This window comes from Cheilinus undulatus, linkage group 1 (assembly GCF_018320785.1).
Source record: "Cheilinus undulatus linkage group 1, ASM1832078v1, whole genome shotgun sequence".
In the NCBI taxonomy this organism is placed as follows: Eukaryota; Metazoa; Chordata; class Actinopteri; order Labriformes; family Labridae; genus Cheilinus; species Cheilinus undulatus.
The window spans coordinates 22,398,558-22,420,152 of record NC_054865.1 but is presented as its reverse complement, the minus strand read 5'-3'; the positions used below and the strand labels follow the sequence as shown (position 1 = coordinate 22,420,152).

The following is a 21,595-nucleotide window of genomic DNA, read 5'->3' as shown; positions in this document are numbered from 1 at the left end:
TTCAATTTGATGTTGCATGCTACTCCAAGAAAGAAAAGCTGCTACTTTGATAAATACACTAATGGGGAGCCAAGTGAATAAACAAAAACCTGCTCAGGTAATGACCTTCAGTTTAATTGGCAGACCCTATTTTGAACAGCACTTTGGTAATGCAGTGTCAGTTTTCAGCTGGACCTTTCTGAGATGTGCTGAGATTTTAGAAAATAAAAAGAGCAGGACACACTTACAATTTATATTTCAAAATCAAAACAATCAAAATAGAGGTCTAATATTGGGCCTAGTTAATTAAAAACAAATGCAGGCAAACTCTTGCAGAATGTATGAGATGCACTGATATATTGTGTAATTTAGGCTAGTCACACAAGACATGATTTAAAGCATAGCAACAGGAAAGATTTGCTCTCTCTGGGTAATAAATTCACTGTGTCCTTTGTGTAATGTAGTTCCTTTAAGAAGACTCTTACGTCAATTTTTCTGAACATGTTGGACTAAATTTGCCCTCGTTTTTTCTACGTTGAAAGTGATTAATTGATTGTCATTGACTGACACCAAAAGAGAAACTTCCCGAGCAGTTGAATAGTTCCCAGGAACATATTACATAAAGCTAGAACTGCACATTTTAAAGTTTTTAGTTTACAGGATGCACTGAACTTTATCCCAGTGTAACTACAAACTAAAGTTCAGTGCATCCTGTAAACATGTTTGATATTTATGACTTGAAGTCGCTTAGGCTCAGATGTGGTAAAACTGTGGACATAGAATAAAAATACAATTTTATTGCAAAATAGATATACAGCTTTACTTGGTAGAGAGGGCTCTGCACTAAAGATGCTCCCTGGGTTGGTCAAGCAGTATGCTTTGACTTTCCAGGAAGCGCATGGCTAGAAATTCCCATATGGACGGATAAATAAATGACAATGTGTACTGAATACAATAAAATTAGTTCTAAAGCAATTAATCCATCCTCACATGATTTTGAATGTGAGGGTGCAACAGTTTTATGCTATAGAGGAGGTAGCTGTGATGGAGGAGGTTAAGATTTGCTGCAGCAGCAGTGTGGTGCATCAGCATTAATGCAGACAAGGATTAGTGAGAAGTCACATTTAAATGGACTACTGTGTTGTGAGAAAGCGCTGTGATTGGCTGTGGAAGCTGGGAGGCGATAATGGCTAGGCGTATGACAATGTCCTGCATGAACTAACGCTAGTTTCATTTCTTGGAATAAAAAGCTAGTTTTCCCAAGAAAATGGGGTAATTCCTTGCAAAATTGCAGTTTCCTTTAAATCTTGGGGGAAAAAAGTAAAAACAAAATATATACATGCGCTTCTGTAACTCAATGCCTTTTGTCCTGTTCCTTTACTTAACCATGATTTGTTATACCTGAGGTCCAAACTGCTACATTCTTCATTAAATACATTTGTGTGGTTGATTGTTTAAAAATTTGAGTTGAAGTTTCTCATAAGGAGGTGGTAATGGGTCCTGATACTCAAAAAGAAGGGAACCACTGCTTCAGACTAATCTCAAAGTAACTATTTACAGCTCACAAACACAAATACAATTCCACCATGATCTAATCTAGGATTCACCCTCATTCAGCCAGGACAGCCAGTCAAAGATTTCTGTCATCCTCCATGTTTAGTTATCTATGTTTGATCACAAAAGTTTGTCTGGGGTCTTATGTGGGTAGTCTTCACTGTAAAACTTTTACTATACAAGTCAGGTGTGTGGTCTCACAGTCTGACTGAGTCATCTACTCTGGATTATAAAATGAAAAATCATTCAAAACTGTCCTCATGTCTGTGGTCTCCTATGTTTTTTTTAAATTGTGTAAAATCTGGAAACCACCTTGCAGTGTGGCCAGCCTTTGTCAGTGCTCTCTCTATTTTGCTATTAAAAATATAACTATAGATCTGAATATTTTTCAGCTCTGGATTTTCAATTATTGAAATAATAGATTGGTTCATTTTGAAGAATGGTATCAAAAGATTTGGAAGAATCTAAATGTTCACATATCGTTGTCTGGTGCTGAGAGATTTAAAGTCAGTAAGGGTCACAATGTTACAAAGGAATGTTAGCCAGTTGCCAATGAAAGATATAGTGGTGAATAAACAGATCTGGTACAGTGCTGAATACACAGATAGAGTACTTATGTCCTGATAAATAAAAGACTAACCCAGAGAAGAGAAGCTAACCTTCCTGTGGGAGATATGCCTACGCAGTGCAATACAAGTAGCCAGCTACTTCTCCACAATTCAATTATTCACTGGCCAGCCACAAAGTCTGAGAATTATTTTTTTTGTCCAATAGAAAAACAACAAACTAATAACCAAAGATATTTCACTCTGCGTTTTACTCTGTGACAATTAAACTAGTCAGAGCTCTGGATTTTTACAATGCTTTGGATGCTTATTCCCCAGGAAATGTTGCATATATAAATAAAGGAAGCAGCTCACTGATTGGATCTGTTCCTGAATTAATGATAACTAAAAGTCAGGTTTTTATGAGATGTGCTTTGCTGACCACCATGAGCCGCTCTTGACAGCTGCCTGTTCCCTGATCAAACAGGGCAGTGGCACTGATGGGTTTGGATGAAAAAGCATCACTATAATACACAGTAGTCAGATACTACAGAGGGGTGTCCTCAGTGCTCTTAATCTGCACTGCCAGTTTGTAGTCTGGGATGCTGAAATCAGGTCATTTCTCATCAGTGTGCCTGAGTGTTAATACCGCTTCTAGATGCCAGGTGTGTTTGTTAAAGTTTTTCAAATTTAGGACATGACTGCTCTGCTATAGTACTTTTATACAGCCATCCATGAATGTCTGTACTTATCTCTTTGGACTGATTAAGATGTTAAATGCATTTTGTTCTATGTTTTGCCATTGTGAACACTGTACTTCAAGCTAGCAGGTTTGCAAACTTCACACAGCCAAAAAGAGATGGTCCTAAAGAGCTTCACTGCTGCACGGGAACTTAATTTGCATGCTTTGCTAAATGTAGCTGATATTGCCATGAGAAAGACAGTTTAAAACCTGCAATTACTAAGAAGACAAATGGCTTTTATACATTTATTTCTTGGATTTTTGAGCTTTATTTCCATGAGGAAGAACAGTGGATTGAGTCAGAAATAGGGATGTGAGAGGGACAGAGAGACATGCAGAAAGGAGCCACAGGCTGGATTTGAACCTGGCCTGCCTGTGTACATTGGGTGCGACCTAAACACGAGGTTGTCTGCACCCCAGGAAAACAGCTTTTCAAGAGATTTATTTTAAGACATGTTGCCTTTTTCCGAGAGGACAGGATAGTTGATAGCATGGAAAATCAGGGAGTCAGTGTTCATTCTGGCAGCTTTTTCCAAATATAATCTTAGTCTTTAGATTTCAGTCCAGTTTCAGTCAATAAAAAGTGCTGACATTTTAGTTGTAACTTCGAGTCAAGGCAGTTATTTTCTTTGTAATAATCAAATCAGCAATTTCGTAAATGTAATACAAATGTTAAACACACATTTATTCGCTATCAGCAATCAAAAACACAGTGATAAAGATACACACATACCTTATGTAAACAGTATATAAAAAAAAACATGTTTTTGAATGTCAAAAAATCCAGCAACAACATTTCAGTGTAGTTTACTTACTGTGATGAAAACTAAACATACTTTTGTCAGAGTTTTTGTCGCCATAGATCTATATTTTAGCTAGTCTTAGTGTCATCTTTGTCCTCACAATAAAGGTAGTCAAATAACATTTTAGTCATAGTTTTAGCCAACAAAGTTAACACTGTTGGGAGCATGTCTAGAAGCCAACTCATGAGGCATGTCATAGCCGCTGAACTATCAGCATCTCCCTTTTTGTTTAAGCTTTGTCTGATCATCCACACATGCATTTTATCCGTATAACTAACGTAAGAATTCCTCAGATCATTACTCTTGTAAAAAATAAAAACCCTGCCTGAATGGCAGAGCTCTAGTTAGGGTTCTATAAAAAGAATCGATGCCATGGTAACCACATGTAAACATCACGACCCAATCCTGAGCTGCTGGGTCAGCTAATGTCACACGCAAACACATACATAAAGAGCATAATGTGATGAGCAAACCTTGACAGGGAAACATGATGAGCTCTGTCAGTGCTACTGGCTACAGTGCACGTCAATGAAAACCAAACAGACGCTTCACACGCAAACACACTGACACAGAAGCACAACAGTAAGACGTCTGAGTGGCACTTGGTCTGAAATGCTCATCGCTTCTCATTGTCCTCAGGCTGCTTTCGCTGACTGCAGGACCACTCATGGAGATGCACAGGAACGACACACATCCCCACTTCCTTTCACAAATATTACATGTACAACATGTAACAGACACACATAATGATACAGAGAGAGTGAGCTGGATTTTGGTCTTAAAAAGCAACAACTCCAGAAGTAAACACATGCTAATGGCTTTGTAATCCATGATACAAAGATGACTAAGACAGATTACACTCAGCTTTAACTGCATGAGTGTAGATTTACACATTAGCCCTTAAAAGACCTTTAAATAGGCAGCTTCATAATATATCTACAGTAAGACATTTGTACTGAAGACAAACCCCTTTTTGACCCATTATATATCCTTAAATGGCTTTTATCTTCCCTGGTTTGAATATAAGTAAGACAAGAAGCTGCACATCCATGGAGATTCAAATCCCAGAGGAGGATCTCTCTGCTCAGTGTTCACTCAGGGTAACATCATTATGGCATTATTGTATGCTCACTGTCTCTGAACAGCTCCCTGTGGCTTCCATAAAGTTTCCTTTACAAATGAGCTTAACACAAGGAATGAACACCACCATTTTCATTAACAGTGTTACCTTAAAGTAAAAGGGAAACAAGATTACTGTCTAAAGAAAGGTGCTCTTGACATTTATGGGTTGTCAACAGCAAAGACTTAGTTATGGAAATCAATTTGATTTTCAGTAACTGCAAAATTAATGAATTGGTTAACTAATAGAATCAAGATATGCTAAAAATTAAAATCAGGCAGCAACCTTAACAATTATTGAATTTCCCTTTGGGGATAAATAAAGTTTGCAATCTCTGTTCCAGTTCACCCCAAGGTGTCTGATGGAGTTGAGGTCAGGGCTTTGTGCAGGCCAGTCAAGTTTGTCCACACTGAATAGAGAGGTGTGTGCCAATTGTAAAACTGAAAACAGTGAAGGGGGGTCTGAATAGTTTCTGATTTCCCTGTATATTTTTTTTTTTGCTTAAATAAAGAGACCAAACCTATTTCTATAATAATGTGTTAAGAGATCTCACATTTTGGTTGTTTCATTGCACCCCCCACTGTCCTTGAGATTGCACACATAAGCCTCGCCTGGACTGCATTTAGAACAAGCTGCAGCTGATAAGTCTGCTCTTATTCCCTATTAAATGTAGACTAGAGATGTGCAAGAAGCTTAATTAAAGGAGGTGCAAAGCAGTAAGTGACAGTGTCATCAGCATAGAAATGAAAAGTAAACATCATCCTTTAAGCTCCTGCAGGTAAAATGGATCGTAAGGAACCCATTTAATTTACACTGAAAATAATTGATTCTTCAATAGGCAATCCGAACATTATTTTTTGACTATGATGGTGTTTTCCTGTAATTGAGCTTTTGTGCCACAGAACAAAAAAGCAAATTTCAACCAGATGGATTAGGAGATGTAGGTAGTTCGTGTTAGTGCTCCCTGCAGGCTGAGATTAGTATTATACTGTGCTGTATGGCTTGCTTGTAGTCACATTGCAGGCTGCCATTATGTCTTAAACTGTCACCATAAGCTTCTGCAGGATGCTTTTTAGACAAACATGGCGCTCCTACTCAGCCTTCTTTGTGCTCTAAAGAAGTATTCACACCAATTTGAATATGCAGCCTCCAGTCCAACCCTCCTCTGGACGGCAGAGCCATGCTCAAAGACTCCATGTAAATCTCCTCAGAGTCAATGGATTGAAACAAAAAAAAAGTGAATCAAAAGAAGCCTGACTGACAGAATGAGAGAAGCGAGAAAGAAGCAGGCGGGCAGGAAATGAGACCTCTGCTGTGGAGTGATGGTGGGGTGAGGGCAGGAGCAGAGGTAAGAGCAAGGTAAAAACAAGCTGGAGACGGTTAAGGCAGAGGAAATGAAACAAGAAAAGATGAGGGAGGAAGAAAGGAGAGGAGAAAATGCTAAAAAAAGAAAGAAGAGGGTTGGATTTGTTGAAAAAAAAAAGGAGCAGAGATGAAAAGGGAGGTGAAAAGTGGGGAGAGGAGAAGGGACCGAGAAAAGCTCCCAGATGTTTCTCAATGCAGCTAATCTGCATCCTAATAAGTGAGCAGGAAACTAATCAACTCGTACAGTTCTGCCTGTCAGTCTCTCTCTTCATCTCTTTCCCACACTCACACATACTCCAAGATGCTCATGCAGAGATCTCCCCTCCCTCATTCTCTCCCATCACACATCATTTTATCCTTCTTTCTAATTTTGGCGTTTATGATTTCTCCCATTTCCTCCCTGTGCAGCAGTAATCATCCATCCATCTGTCCACCCTGCAATAACTCTGTGCTCCATTGTTTCTTACAGCTTACAGTGAAACCACATTTCTTTGTGTAAGACTAGACAGTAATGATGCCCTGACTATGTTCCTGAAAATCTTAAAAATATATAATGAGTGCCGTTCTCTTTGTTGATAGGGTCAAATTATTAAGTACAGGATTTAGATGGGGTAAAAAACAAGCTGTTAGGTATGCAGACTTAATTGTCATCATCTACCCTGAGTGGGTGTAAGGGTTCACAGATGTCTCGGATCGGTTTGTACCTTGGTTTTAGGGTCATAGTTTGGTACTGGTTTAGTTCAACAGAAAAAGAGCAACAAAAAGTCTAACATGTGAGGTGCTGATGGCCTGGTGGTTAGATTGTGTCTGATGTACACAGGATAGTCTTCCAAGAAGGTGGTGTCTGTTCAAGTCCGACATGTGGTCCCGTACGTCATTCCCAGCTCTCATTCCCCAATTTCCCATGCTTTCCGATGTGCATCATCTTCATAAAAAGTAAAAAAAAAAAACTTAAATACATTTTTAGAAATCCTGCTCATTATTCTTGCTGCATCACCAAAAAGACCATCGCTAAGGGAAGAAAAGGAGAAGAACCTTCTGAGGCCCAAGGAGGTTACCAAAAACACTGTCCATTGTAAAGATAAGCAGAGATAACCAGTGTACTGAGTTAGTGAGATTAGAGAGAGGAATTATCCCCTTTATGTTGGATTTGTGGATAAAAGTGATAAGATCAGCATCACAGTGAAATGTAAGTTTAAAAGTCGCTGTTGTATTGTTTTTTTATTGAATCAGCAGTGCGGCCGTTCCTATTATATGCAGTTATTACGCACAGTGTTTGTGTGATTCTGTTTTCCTCTGCACAGTTGTTGCCAGATTGTGGGTGTATTAATGAGCTGTAAAGGTTTCTTTGTCAGTCATTGGTGCTATCAGGCTGCAGAGTTACAGATTATGGGCCATGATTTTGACTGTACAATGACAGAGGCAGACATGGTGAATCACGTCTTTTACAACCAAGTAGAACCAGTAGTTAAAGAGTTTTTATATTTGGTAGCACAACAGTACTCTAACACGTTAGTTTCATGAGTAGATAACACAGTGACGTAACAAATAACTTTTCTCAGTATATAACGCAGTAATCTGATGAGTTAGTTTCAAAAGTAATGCTACCCAACACTCATGATAAGTGTATTTATCACCTAAATACTCATCATTCTTATCAATACAACAAAGATACGGATTTTATTTGTTGTAGACCAGTAAAATTGACTCTTTTGACATTAAAACCCATTCCCTAAAGGAGTATGGGTTGTCTTTTTTGCCATTTTTACAGCCATGAACTGAATGTGAAAATAGTGTAGATACAGAAGTGCACATCCATTTGGCTGTTCAGAGGCCCAGACATTTTTGTGGGCAGGCCAGACACTCACCAAACCAGTAAAGGTTGCTGGCTTCTGTATGAATAGATGATGACATCACAATGGGATAAATGCTTTAAGCTGTTTCCTCTTCTTTTGCGAACGGGCACATAGCCTTTAAAAGCATTATCCTCAAACCTTGTTTCCACATCCAGAAACTTTGTAAAAACAGCTGGGATGAGTTGTTGAACACCTGTTTTCTTTTGTCTAGCTCTGATGATTGGCACCTCTGGGTAATGCTGTCTAATGTTCATTAGCATGTTTGACATGTTTTCAATGACAAACTGCTCAGAGAGCCCAAAATATCTCAAATCCACTGATTTAAGAGGAAGAGGGTCTTCTAGCTCTGTCATTTCATCTTGCTGATACATATTACCCTACTCTATCATATGTTTTGATGTGTCTGCTTCTTTTCCTGCTTTTTTGTTGTTTATTAAAGAGTTATTGCTATCTGGATTGGGGTATAGATTAATCTGTGTGACTGTGTTTTTTCACCACTCTTGCATGACTGCACTAACCTGACAGTGAGACAAATATTGTTACACCTCTAATCTTGGAAATATTAATGGATTGTCAGACTAAATCTAAAAAAAAAGACAAAAAGGACAAAGTATCACTGTGCAGCCAAGGAACAAGCCTAACAGTGCTCAGGTGCTGCTGGCATGTAGACTTACCTATTTAAATCATCCATTATGAAACCATTTATGGGCCTGATTGGCCAATTATGTCATAAATTAGCCTCAGAAGAAGAGTCCAATTCACTAACACTGGGGTTCAGAGCCACGTCTGTGGAAAGTTGGCAAAAACTCATGGGTAAAAGCAGAAAAATGTCTTGGCTGAACATTTTTGAAACATATAACCAATTGAAATTAAAGCGGTTACAGAGGAGCTCATTATGTTTAAATGGCAAAAAAATGTAAGGAATAAAACTGGTACTCTTTCTTTTTTATCAACACCAATTCAAAGGACAGAGCTATGAACGTGCCATGTTTTTATGTGTATTAGAAAGCGAATCAAATCTATGAGCTATCAGCTGGTCAGGATTTTCTGGAGATGCTGGAATCATAGAAAAAGGGTGATGAGAAAAGAGTGCTTAGGATAATGCAGGTGGTGATGCTAAGGGCCTTTAAAACAATAAATGAGTGATATTAGAGTGCAAGTGGAGCATTTGGAGCATTTTTTGATTGGAAAGTAAAAGCAGAAGTACTCAGATCTTTAAATGAAGCAAAAAAACCTGTGAAACTACAATACAAAAAACCCTCTGAGATGTTAAAGCTCTGCAAAAGAATCTTTAAAAATATAAACATGACCTTCTGAGTATCAAAGGAGCATTAAGAAAAACTACCATTTTACATTTGATTGCCACAACTACAGCAATATTAAATCGATCACTTTACTGTTGCTGCTAAGAGAACTGATAAGAACTAAATTATTTCATGTACACTTAATCTATGACTAGATGATTCCTTTCACAGCCTACAAAGACATGGCAGGAGAGGGAGAAAAAAACAATTATTACAGTTTGAGGATGTTCAAGAGAACAACATTGATGATGATGAGGTTTCATGGTGATGATGATTTGTTGTTTTGCTGTTTTGGCGTTGATGACATAAAAAATAAAAATACTGCTTCTGTTCACATGTGCATAGCCTCCAGCAGTGCACGGCAGCACCTATGCCTAATCCAACTTGACGCAGTTTGTGGCACTTAAATGCTGTTCCCTCCTGCCTCCAATCATGCCTGTGCTGTACTCACTCTCAGGTGTAAGTTGCTTTGGACAGAAATGTCTCTGAAATTAAATTGTAACACTGTAGTTTTGAAATGTATTATTTCTATTTTCCCTGGGATGAATGATTTGGACATCCTTTTCATGTAAAAACACATGTCACCAAAGTGGCACCAAAGAATTGTGATAAACCCTAATGCAAACCAAATCACATTGTCCAGCTCTTGGTAATGCAGGGTTTGACTTATTTTACAGCATTAACATATAAAGTAATTTAGGTCTGGCTTTTATCTCGCAGACAGGAGGAACATTTCTTCCAGGTGAACTGACACAATCAGTGTTTACAATAAAAAAAAAAAATCCCTTGAACAGCAGATGGACTGTCAAGACTCAATGTCTGTCATCAGACAAATCCTTCCTGCAAAGCTCCAGTCTGACATGACTGTGCTAGGTTTGAGAAACGGAGCTGACCAACAAACATCATTTGAAGAAAATTAGGTTGGCATGGTTTAGATGTACTAGAAACCAGTTGATAAGAGATGTGGATGAAAATGTTCTATCAAAATGAACAGCATGGGAAAGACTGGGTCATTAGGGATTTAAAAGCTTAGAATAGACACTGGAAACATGGAAACTGTACAGGTAAATAGATACTGAGAGCCCAAACCAAATGGCCAGTGAGACAAACATATAAAGTAGGACATTTCTGAAAAAAATCTTGCACTATAACATTATGAAAGAAACAAAATCACAGGAGCATATGAGTCTGTTCAGATTCTCTGTGTCAAACTTGACAAATGGCCCTGTCATACTACTTGAATTGTTATAAATCAAAGTCAAATACCTTATCTGTGTTGGATCTTAACATTTAAATGTAGTAAATTAGTTTGTGAATGTGTGAAAGCTGTTAACAGACAGGCAGACAACAGCTCCTGCTGTCACAGAGCACCATAAGACCAAAGCATGGGTCAGACATTTGACCACATTACTCCTCTCGAGTTTCAGCCCAGAACTGCAAAGGTATTCGTTGACACTCCTTTGCCATGTGAGAATTAAAAAACATGCCTTGAATAATGACTTTTTTATTGTTAAAAGAACAAAACATAATGAGACAGCGTTAAATGACATTGTTTCATCTGTTATTCTTTCTACTTCCATCCACTCTAAGGGCTTGTATTCATCCAAACAAGGGCGTGGTCACATTGGAACGCAGGAAGTGATGCTACACTGCTCTTTTCAAAAGCAATGGGTGCTGCTGGTGCAGCAGTTTCTTTATTAAAACAAGAGCAAAGAGCCACACTGAAAGCTTTTCTTGGTGGAGAAGAGGCTTTTGCAATCTTCTGACAGGCCTCTGCATGAGTTTTATCCACGGACATGCTCCACCATTTATAAACTATGGCCGAATCTTCTTGTCAAGCTCAGGTTTCAACTGTAGCTGCACATGTCTACTACCTCATTTCCTCTGACTGGCCCGTATGAATGTGACAGACAGAACATTGGGGAATGTTTTTAAAGTCCTGCTCTTCACAAGTGCTTTGTATGAGAGGTTTCCCACATGAATGTGTAATATATTCATGCTGTTGATATATGAAACAGTCTATCTGGTGTATCAGGTTAAATAAAAATGTCATTTGCTAAGAAAAAGAAATAATGACACTGAATTTTCCTTGAAGAAATGTCAAAGCAGAATAACACACATATGTAGTTTCACAGCTTGGCAGGGTATACATCTTTCATTGACTGGCATCCTTGCTGTCAAGTTTTGTGATGGTCTGCAGCTGCATTCAACAACCCCTAGTCTTCTCCTGAATAATATATGGTCCAAAGGTAGAAAAAAAAAAAAATGCGTGGTGGGTGAACTATTGGTATTGTGGGAGGATAAGATGTCAGAGCAGAAAAGGTTCAGGTCATTTCACAGTGGAAAGCCCAGTGTGAGTCCAGGCCTCCGGCAGTCAGAGAGACATGGCTGCTGTCTAAGGCCCAACACTGATGGATTTAAAGAGGGAAAACCAAGTGCATTGTGGGATCTGAACCACACATATATGCACAAACACACACACAAGCACGTGGAGTCCGACACAAAGTCAATCCTTCAGTGGGTGTTGTTCAATAATGCTCAGGGGGGTCTGAGGGATGTTGTGGAGAGAAAATAAGATTCCATCTCCCAGAATGGAGGCCTGGATCAGGCTGTCTACAGAAACACATCACTGGCTGACATAATATGTCAGCTCTGAATATGAAGTTCACACGCTCAGTCTCACTTATTACAGTGGTGCTATCAGCCATCAGAGCCTCCTGAAAGCATTGGTAAATAAGCAGTTTACCCTCAGGAGGCTCTGACGTGAGGTGTGCAGCTATTAAGCTGCGTATGAGCTCACATTCACAGGGGAGAGGAATAAAATGTCAACAAGGTGTAACTCTTGACAGATACAGCTTTATCTTCTCTGCCTGTTGTTTGAACACGAGTCTGCTTGATGTAGAAAATTCAAAACTGAGCATGCATAAAAAATTTACAAGTAAAACAGGAACAAGTAAGTAAAGATATAGAGGAGATGCGGTGGAGCTGACAGTGTTTTTATAGACAGGGGGATAAATAGGCATTTTTTGGTGAATCAGGTTGTTTTGTTTGATGTGCTGCAGTGGGAAAAGACAAATAAAAGAAAAGCAGCGTTTAGAGCAGAGGCATGAAAAGAATTCATGTTACGGTAAGAGGGCGGTGGATGAGTCAAGGTCATACACAGGCATGTATAAAAAAGAGGCGTTCAGGGTGTTAAAGGTACAAGCCTCTTCCTTTTCCTGAGGATTTTTTGGACACCCCTCAAATTATTAAAAAAAAATATACGTAGGAACATTTCCTCTATTTAGTTGTCCTATCTACATTAAATGTCAAATGTTTTGTAGAGTCAGAGGTCTAAACTGTATTATCTTTACAGTAAATAAATCAGATTGGTAGACAAATATTAGGTGGAGGTGGTGGTGGGTCCTGAGGCTTGATCAATGTTTTAAATCAAATGCTCACATGGTGAGATTTTATCATTTAAGATCAGGAAAATGCCAGTATAGAAAATTCAATTATTTAATAAAGTACTGTGCTCCTTCTGCCTGCAGGGAAGACAGCAGAAGCATGGGTGTACATTTGAGCAGCACAGATGCAAAAAAAGTGCTTGAAGTCAAGAGAGGCAGAGTGCATGGAAATGGTTTGTCAGTCCATTAAAAAATAAAGGTTTTGTAATTAACTGATCGCAGTTAATCATATATGTCAAAAAATTTGAGGAAGACTGCATTATTGGTAGACTGAAAGGTAGTAGGAACAAAATCAGAAAGGGCACGTTTCTGAATGGCATCAAAACTTTCTACAAGCTTTTGAAACTGAAGATGAGGAGACTGTAGGCAGATTGTCCAATTACTAGTCTCTAGGATGGTGTTCATCTGATGAATATGGATTTTATCCATAAAATTAGAAAAATTTCAGAAAGAGCGCAGAGAATTTTTACATGTATTCTAATCAAAGTTCCACAGCTTCTTCAGCAATTAATTAGTGAGCATTTTTAATCACATTTTTCACCCCTGTGATTAATTAATGGATATTAATCAAAAATATTGACAACACTAGTTTCAGAGCTTTGTCTCCTCTACTGAAGAGCACCTAGCTCTTGTGTGTGGCTGTGGTACTGTGAAGCTGTTGTTTTAACTGTTTACACTGCATGAAATGACTCTTGTATGCACATTTGGGGTTGGAAAAAATTGAGTGGCTGGGTAGATGGATGGGTAGACTAGGTAGATGGATAAACTGGGTGGATGGATGAACAGATGGAAGGATCGTCAGATGCAACAATGAATGGATGGACAAATGAATGAATGTATGGATAGATAGGTGGATGAAAAGATGGATGCATAAATGCAGTGATGTATGGATGGCTGACTTGTGTGTATGGATGGATGGTTGACTTATGTGGTTGGCTGACTTATGTGGATAGATGGATGGATGACAGGCAGACATATGAATGATTGATGGATTAATAGATGAATGGGAGTATGAATAGATGGATGCTTTCTTAATCTAAAGGGAAATTCAAGGTACCTAGTGGTAGTTTACAGACAAATGACATGAGACATGTCTTACATTTACCCCTCCTCCCATACACTCTAAGAAATTAAATGTTGATTTTACTTAACTAAGTTATGTCAACCGGTTCCACAAAACTGTGTTGTTTAAAATGGAAAAGCAAAACACTAGTAACATGAACAACACATATTAAGTAAATCTAACTTAATTACCTTACTTTAAAGCTACATGATATTACTACATTGCATAACCACAACAACATTATGTTGGATTTACTGACACTACATTAAGTCAACTTAATATGATTAAGTTCAACTAACAACACAAATGAACATTATTAATGTGGTAGGTTTGTGTTAATGCAACACCTTAGTTGTACAGGTTAAATCACAAAGTTAAATTAATACAATTTAAGTTTCAGGTCTGCACAGTGCACTGAAAAAAACATTTTGTTGATCCTACTTAATTTTATTAATTTTAGCAGCACTAAAGAAATTTGCTTAGATTCCACAAATGTTTTTATGTTACCATTTCACCTCAGGTGGAATAACTTGTGCAATCATTTGTAGCAATGACTGTTAGTCATCCACTAAATCAGTAGGTGAAGTTTCACCAATGTCAATGTGCCATCCACTATTGATTGACAGTAACAAAAGTAACATTGCCCCCTATAGGCGGGACCTCTTTAATTAAGACAGCCACTTCACTCATGGTGCACTTTATTTAAATAAAGTGTCTGAGAATGCGTCATAGTAGAGTATCTTTGTGTGCGTGTTTGATTTAAGTGAGACGGTTATGTTCATTTTAATCAACCGTGTTTTGTAGCCTTGAAATCTCTTACTATTATGTTATTCCAATGAAACCTTGTTAAGTTTTCTGTAAAAACTTAAAAGTTATACTATTTTTAACACAACAAAGTTACACAATATGAACAACATCACTATTTCATTTCTTAGAGTGTATTAACCAAAACAAGGTTTACAGACTTTTACCCATATGGGAAAACCTTACCAGATTAAATTATACTTGAATCTAAAGTTAAAAGTTAAACTAGAAACAAAAGTTAAATAGAAAATTTAAAATAAATGGCCTGGTTGCAAGAAATGCAAATAGTGCAAGAATGCCGGCTAGACATGATCAGAAGTACAAAGTATGCAAGGATGTGGGCAGATTTACATGAGGTAGATAGGATAATTTAAGACACTTGATGAGTGCAAATGTGCATATGAGGTGAGGAATTTTACCTCAGAGCTTCTAACACTGTCTGAGTTACAGTGAGTAATTTGATTATTTACAGCATCTACATGGTAAATAGATCGAATCAGCAATTACTACAGTGAATAGGTTAAATTAGTAATGAGTATGGTAAAGAAATTAAATTTGCCATTAGTATGATAAATAGAATAAATAAGTAATGAGTATGGTATAAAGAGAAGACCTGCTGAGCCGAGCAACTAGTGTATCGATGCACCTTCACCTAAAATGATACAAAATACAATATTATTATTTTCTAACTTTATAAGATTTTTTATCAAATTATTTTTTTGGACCAGTTCAGGGTGTACCCCGTCATTCTCTCAATGACAGCTGGGATTGGCTCCAGCCCTCACAACCCCAAACTGGATAGGTGGAGTAGAAAATGGACAGATGAATAAAAACAAACCCAAAATCACATACATTCATTTAAAACACACTTAAGGTGTCGCCTGCATTTCTGCCACTGAATTTTCTCAACAACTGACTGTGTGCTGAATGAGGCTTCGAAACTTCTAGTGTATGTTATTGGACTTTTCCTGTAGCATCGATTTAAACTGTCCCTTATTGTATTGATTTTTATCATCTGGAGGTGTTGTTACAGCTCTTGTAGTGCATGTGCAGAAGGGGCTGTGGTTTGTCATAAAGTGTCTGCATGAGTGGAAAAGGAAAGGAAAAGATCCAAACAATGCTGACAAATGTGACCTTAATCAAATATTTCTTAATGCCTGACATCACTTCACAATAATGCTGCTGTGCATTATGTCTCATATTGTAATGTATTGATTCTGCTCAATGCTCAACACTGTGAGCATGAGGTAATGTAATTATTTGTTATTTAATGAAGTGCAGGCTCAGTCTGACATGTTTTAGTTCCTGAGCTGTTTTAATAAACATAAACCAAACAGTGTTTTTACAGCAGTATGAGTTAGACAGGTCCAATATGTTTGTATATCATTCTTGGCAAGGAGTATTGATTATGAGTGATTCTGTCAGTGTGTAAGTAAGGATGCCCTCGTTTGTGTTTAACAAGGGCATGGTGGTGATTTAAGTGTGTTTTTCTTGTGTGTGTATCTCTAAAAGCAGAGGTACATTCATAGCCTCTCCCTGTTAAAAAAAAAAAAAAAGACAACAACAGCTCACCAACTGTGCTAAAATAGAAAAAGACAAGCAACACTCGTTTTCCTCCTAATGAGCAGAGCAGAGCGACAGTTTAAACTGTGAAAAGACCCACCAGAGAGTAGATCTATTTTTCGCTTTCCTTTAAATGTCACTACTAACACTGTACCAACATTTTGACTTCTAAGAAGTCATCTCAATTTTTGCTCCAAACTGTTACAATAAAAATATGAAATCTATTAACTGAAAGAAAGAACTGTGAGGCAAAAATATAAAAACTCTATTTGAGCATCAGACGCAGATACTGAGGCTACAGTGAGTTCTACTCAGACATAGTTTGTGAAACCAAGTTAAAAAATGTGACTTAAAAATGGATATGCTGGGCTCAATGATGCATGTTTAGAATGACTAAAATTAAGGTAATTCTTTGCAGTAAGCAAAACTTGTGTGAAAAAAAATGACACCTTAAAATCTGCTAAGTAAGTCTCTTCCTAGTGCCACGGGCCGGACTCGAACCCGGGTCGCTCGCGTACATGGCGCGTGCCTCAACCACTGGACCACCGGCGCACCAGACACAGTCTGTTTTGGCTCCAATAAGGAATAAAGGTTAAAACTTTTTTTCTAGGTGTTACGTTTAACTGAGTTCAACAAAGTCCAAAATTTGCGCTTTCTGAGCAGCTGTGTGGCTCTTTAAGAACCGTACAATCTGTTTCTACCATGTGTTGTTATTCTACAAACTTTTGGTACAGTAGTTGACCTCTCAGCCTATGCTAATGCCCATAGTTATGAAGTACGGGCCCGCTGCCTCCAGTTGTGCCACCCACCTCTGCTGGTCACTTGTTGTCTTTAACTAAGGAGTCATTTCAAACAATCATCGCTCCACAAGCTTTTATTTGCTTCATACCACAGTTTAAAAAAAATGCAGGATTATAGGGAGAGTAGCTCTTAAAACATGGTGCCTGGTCTATGTTCCTGTGCTTCCCAGCAGGTTTAGGAAGGCAACTGCTTGCAAAAACACAATGACCCGGGATAAAGTTCAGCATTAAGCATGAGAAATCTGTAAAGGTGGGGCCTGCATTTGTGGTAATGACAATACGAGGGATGGCTATCAAATAATAAGACAGCTCTTTTGAGGATGAAATCACATGGTTCACAGTCACACTGAGTGTTTCCAATAAGTGGCATCTCTAATTCACTGCTAGCTACTGATTGAAGTGCACATGTTTTTGCAAAGTTGCAGGAAAATGATAAACTTACAAGTTGAGCAACTTTCTAAAAAAAATTGTGGTTTAAAGTTAGTATAACAGTAGAAGACTTGGAAGCGCTATTCAATTTAATATACAGCCCATGCTTTGCACCTTGATTGCGCACTGGTTTACTAGTAAAACTGTAGTCGAACATGCGTTCATTCACTTTGAGCCATGCACATTAGATAGTGCCCTTTAGATTGCTTAGACAAGGTCCTAAAGCCCCCCAGTATGCACTAATCACTAGAAACCTCAGGTACAATATGTGGGAAATTTATCATGGCCTTTCTAACATGTAAAATATGATCACCTTCATGCTTCAGCTCAGTCTTTCATTTCCTCTAATCCAGCCATTCTGTGTGCACATGGCCTTTTTTTCAGGTCGAAATGAACCAAGAAGCTCAGAAAAGATCCTGAATTCCCCACCAATTGAATAGCTTGGGGCTAAAAATCCAAATAATATGACAGATATTAGTCATGAGCAGCTGGTTACTAGCTCAGGGGAAACAGCTGCTCATGCTCAATGATTTTAATTAGTCAAGGAGGGGCACTGACAAAAATACACTCAATCATTAAATATTTAAAGTTAAGGTATATTTCTCTTTTGTAAATGGAATTTGGAGAGGATTTCTTGGCAAGCAGGGCAGAAAGGAAAATATGGCCCCTCGTTTTCTCCATGTGTCCACTTAAATGAAACCGATTCTATTAAACAAATCCATCACTTACCCATCACTTTGACAAAGTAGGCATCAGCTTCATAATTGTTCTTCAAGGCGTGGATGATCAGGTCTTTTTTGCCCTCTGCTTGGCTTAGAACCAGCATGTCTAATATACCCTGCAAATGAAGACAGGCATAAAGATAAGGGACAATGGAAGCATGGTGTGTGTCCTCCTCTGATGTACATTCTTCTTCTTCTAACACACCGAGTAACTGATCTAGCTTATTATCTAATCATCCTTGTGCTTTCCCCCTTTCTATCTCCTCATTCTGGTCTCTCTCTCCAACATAAACTGTCTCTCCAGTGAGCAAGAGAGAGATCAGAGGAGAGGGAGTTGGATTAAATGGACAGGCCACATTGGCAGTAATAATTAATTATGATAAGACATAGAGTAGAGCATGACAGAGCTCGTGGACTGTATTCAGTCTAATTTTGTACATTTGTAGGAGTAGTTGTGTGCAGTGCATCCAGATGAAAACAGACTTTCTAGCATGAATAACTGCCTGTGTAAGGGGTATGAAACACTAGTAGAAAGAAACAAAGAAAACAGATAGCAGTTCTTTGTTCTGCAGATTCAAAGCTTACACAGATGCAGTAGAGACAGCTTGCATTAGTAACTATAAACTGAACATGACATTATTCTGTCATCAGTCCAAGTCTGGAAAATTTCTTCTGAGCATGAAAGGAAAGATGGAAACTTAAATCATTTTTTGACGTCAGTGTTACAATAGACAAAACACATAATCCAGTTTTCTGCATTAGATATATTAAACCATTTTGAATGCTTCAAGAGATTATTTATTTTTCTTTAGCATTTGGCACTGAGTTCTTAAACATCACATGACTGTATTTCAAGGAAACATTAAAAATCCTTATTCATAACACTGAACACTGACACCTGAACTCTTTTTTCAGATGAAAACCCATATACAGGGGCATTAGAAAATAGAATGTCACATACAAATTCATTTTTTTCCCTTGATTTACTTCAGGAAGTTGAATTTCCATACATTTTAGACTCATCTCATATAAATTGAAATATTTCAAGACTTTTTTTGTATGAATCTTGATGATTACAGTTTACAGCACACGGAAATCCAAAATTCAGCATCACAAAATATTTGAAGATTGTGAAAAACTTGCAAAGGTTTCCTGAGCCTTTATTCTCTTCCTCTGGGTCAATGCACACAACTGCAATCAAGGGGAAGACTGCTGGCTTGACTCTTGCTCAGAGGACAATCAGTGACACCCTCCACAAGGAGGGTAAGCCACAGAAGGTCACTGCTGGAAGGGCAGGCTGTTCTCAGAGGCTGTATCAAAGCATACTCATGGAAAGTTGACTGGAAAAGTGTGGTAAGAAAAGGTGAACAAGCAACAGGAATGAGCTCAGCCTTCAGAGGATTGTCAAAAAAAGCAGATTCAAGAACTTAGGGGGGCTTCACAAGACGTGGTCTGAGGCTGGAGCTACAAGTGTGGTGTTCCAGGTGTTGAGCCACTCCTGAACCACAGATGTCATTATTGTCTCATCTGGGCTAAAGTGAAAAAGAACTGGACCACTGCTCAATGGTCCAAAATCCTGTTTTCAGATGAAATGAAATTTAGCTTTTCATTTGGAACTCAAGGTCCCAGAGTCTGGAGGGAGATTGGAGAGGCCCAGAATCCAAGGTGCTTCAAGTACAGTGTTTTCGGTTTCCACCACAGTGATGGTTTGAGGTGCCATGTCATCTGCTGTTGTTGGTCCACTGGTCTTTATCAAGTCCAGAGCCAACACTGTCAGTCATATCAGGAGATCTGCTGAGAAGCTTTATGGAGATTCTGATTTCCTTTTCTAGCAGGACTTGGCACCTGCCCACAGTGAAGCAAAAACTACCATAAACTGGGTTGCTGACCATGGTGTTGTTGTGTTTGATTAGTCAGCCAACTGGTCTGATCTGAACCCCATAGAGAACCTCTGGAGAAATGTCAAGAGGAAGATGAGAGACACCAGACTCCACAATACAGACGAGTGAGATTGAAAATAAACCATGCATTTTATTTTAAAACGAGGTTTGGAACATACTGTACAAACTTGTGTCTTCTGCATGACCATATATCATCTTTTAACACTCATGTAGCTTGCTGTAAGTCTATCTTAAATAGTCATGACTATTTATCAAAAGTAAAGAGCAGCATAGACTGAATGATGTTGTGGCTGATAAGGGACAGCAGGAAGGAGAAAATTCCAGGGTAGATGCACTACTAAAAACTTACTCATTGCATTTTCTTGGTTATAACACATTGATCATTTTGTTTTCTCAAACAGCTGTAATTTTTCACAAACAGAAGACCTAAATGCCAATCTTTTAGTGCTGTACGCAATCAAACAAAAAATATCAATGCTACTATGACCGTGACCACAAAATGTAGGAAAAGATGTGTACAGGAGTAAAAAAGTCAACCTGAAGTACTCACGTCCTCATAGATGTCAAAGAAAGTTGCCATGACAGCATTTTGGATGGCTCCCAAATCAGTTTGGTCCCAGTGGATGTGAAACATCCTTCCCACGCTGTGGCATTTGGCATTGTTACAGGGCACGTTCTCCAACAGGAAGGCCTGCTGACCACTGGAAGGCAGAGATCGAGAGACAGAAAAAATAATTCAAGAAAAAAAGCATGTTGATAATTTGCATTTTAAATGTTGACACTGGAGCACTGCGGAAACTAAAGCTTGACAGCAAAATTATTCATGTCTTCAGCCGATAAATCTGACAGTTTATTTCAATCATGGCAAACTGGCTCCTACATCAATACTCACAAAACACTAGAACTATCTCCTGAAATCTAAATGCTTCTGCTAGGTATACAGCTGTTGGCTGGTGAGAGTACAGTAAACCAGTATAAAAAACACACCTAAATAAATATAAAACTAAATAAAGAGGCAGAAAGCATTATAGACATTAAAATAATGCAGTAGAAATTGGGTGAAACATCGCAAAAGGATTATAAAAGACTGATCAGTACAGTTGTATATACAGTATGCATGCATTATCATCTTGACAAGATCAGGGTCTCTCATCAAAATCATGAAAGCTATTATCCCATTGCTCCTTAGAAAAGAAAGTTACCCCATCATCTTCTCACATGCAACAACTGCCACCATGTCTTCCTTCCACATTTTCAATTTCAAAGTTTTTTGCTCTTTCACAGTTTGCAAAGAACTCCATAAGAAATCAAAGCAGGCTTTCATGTATTTTGCACTGAGAAGAGGGTTCCGTCAAGCCACTTTGCCATCAGATCAGATCAGTGGAGGGCTGCAGTGATGGTTGTCCTTCTGGGACGTTGTCCCATGTCCACACAGGATCTCTGGAGCTCTGTCAGAGTGACTATCAGCTTTTTGTTCACCTCTCTTACTAAGGCCCTTGCTTAGTTTGGCCAGGCATCCAGCCCTTGGAAGAGTCCAAGTTGTGCCAAACATCTTCCAGTTCAGAATTATGGAAGCTACTGAGCTCTTGGGAACTTTCA

At 38.4% G+C, this 21,595-nt stretch overlaps 1 protein-coding gene across 1 annotated transcript in view; it reads right to left on the bottom strand.

The window, feature by feature from the left end:
- Window positions 1-21,595, bottom strand: part of itfg1 (integrin alpha FG-GAP repeat containing 1) — a 279,079-nt gene that overhangs the window by 82,738 nt on the left and 174,746 nt on the right. The window contains exons 11-12 of the mRNA XM_041793923.1: window positions 20,547-20,697; window positions 18,103-18,211 (exon numbers count right to left, since the gene is read on the bottom strand). Of these exons, the coding sequence (XP_041649857.1) occupies window positions 18,103-18,211; window positions 20,547-20,697 (260 nt within the window). The remainder of the gene's footprint in view (window positions 1-18,102; window positions 18,212-20,546; window positions 20,698-21,595) is intronic.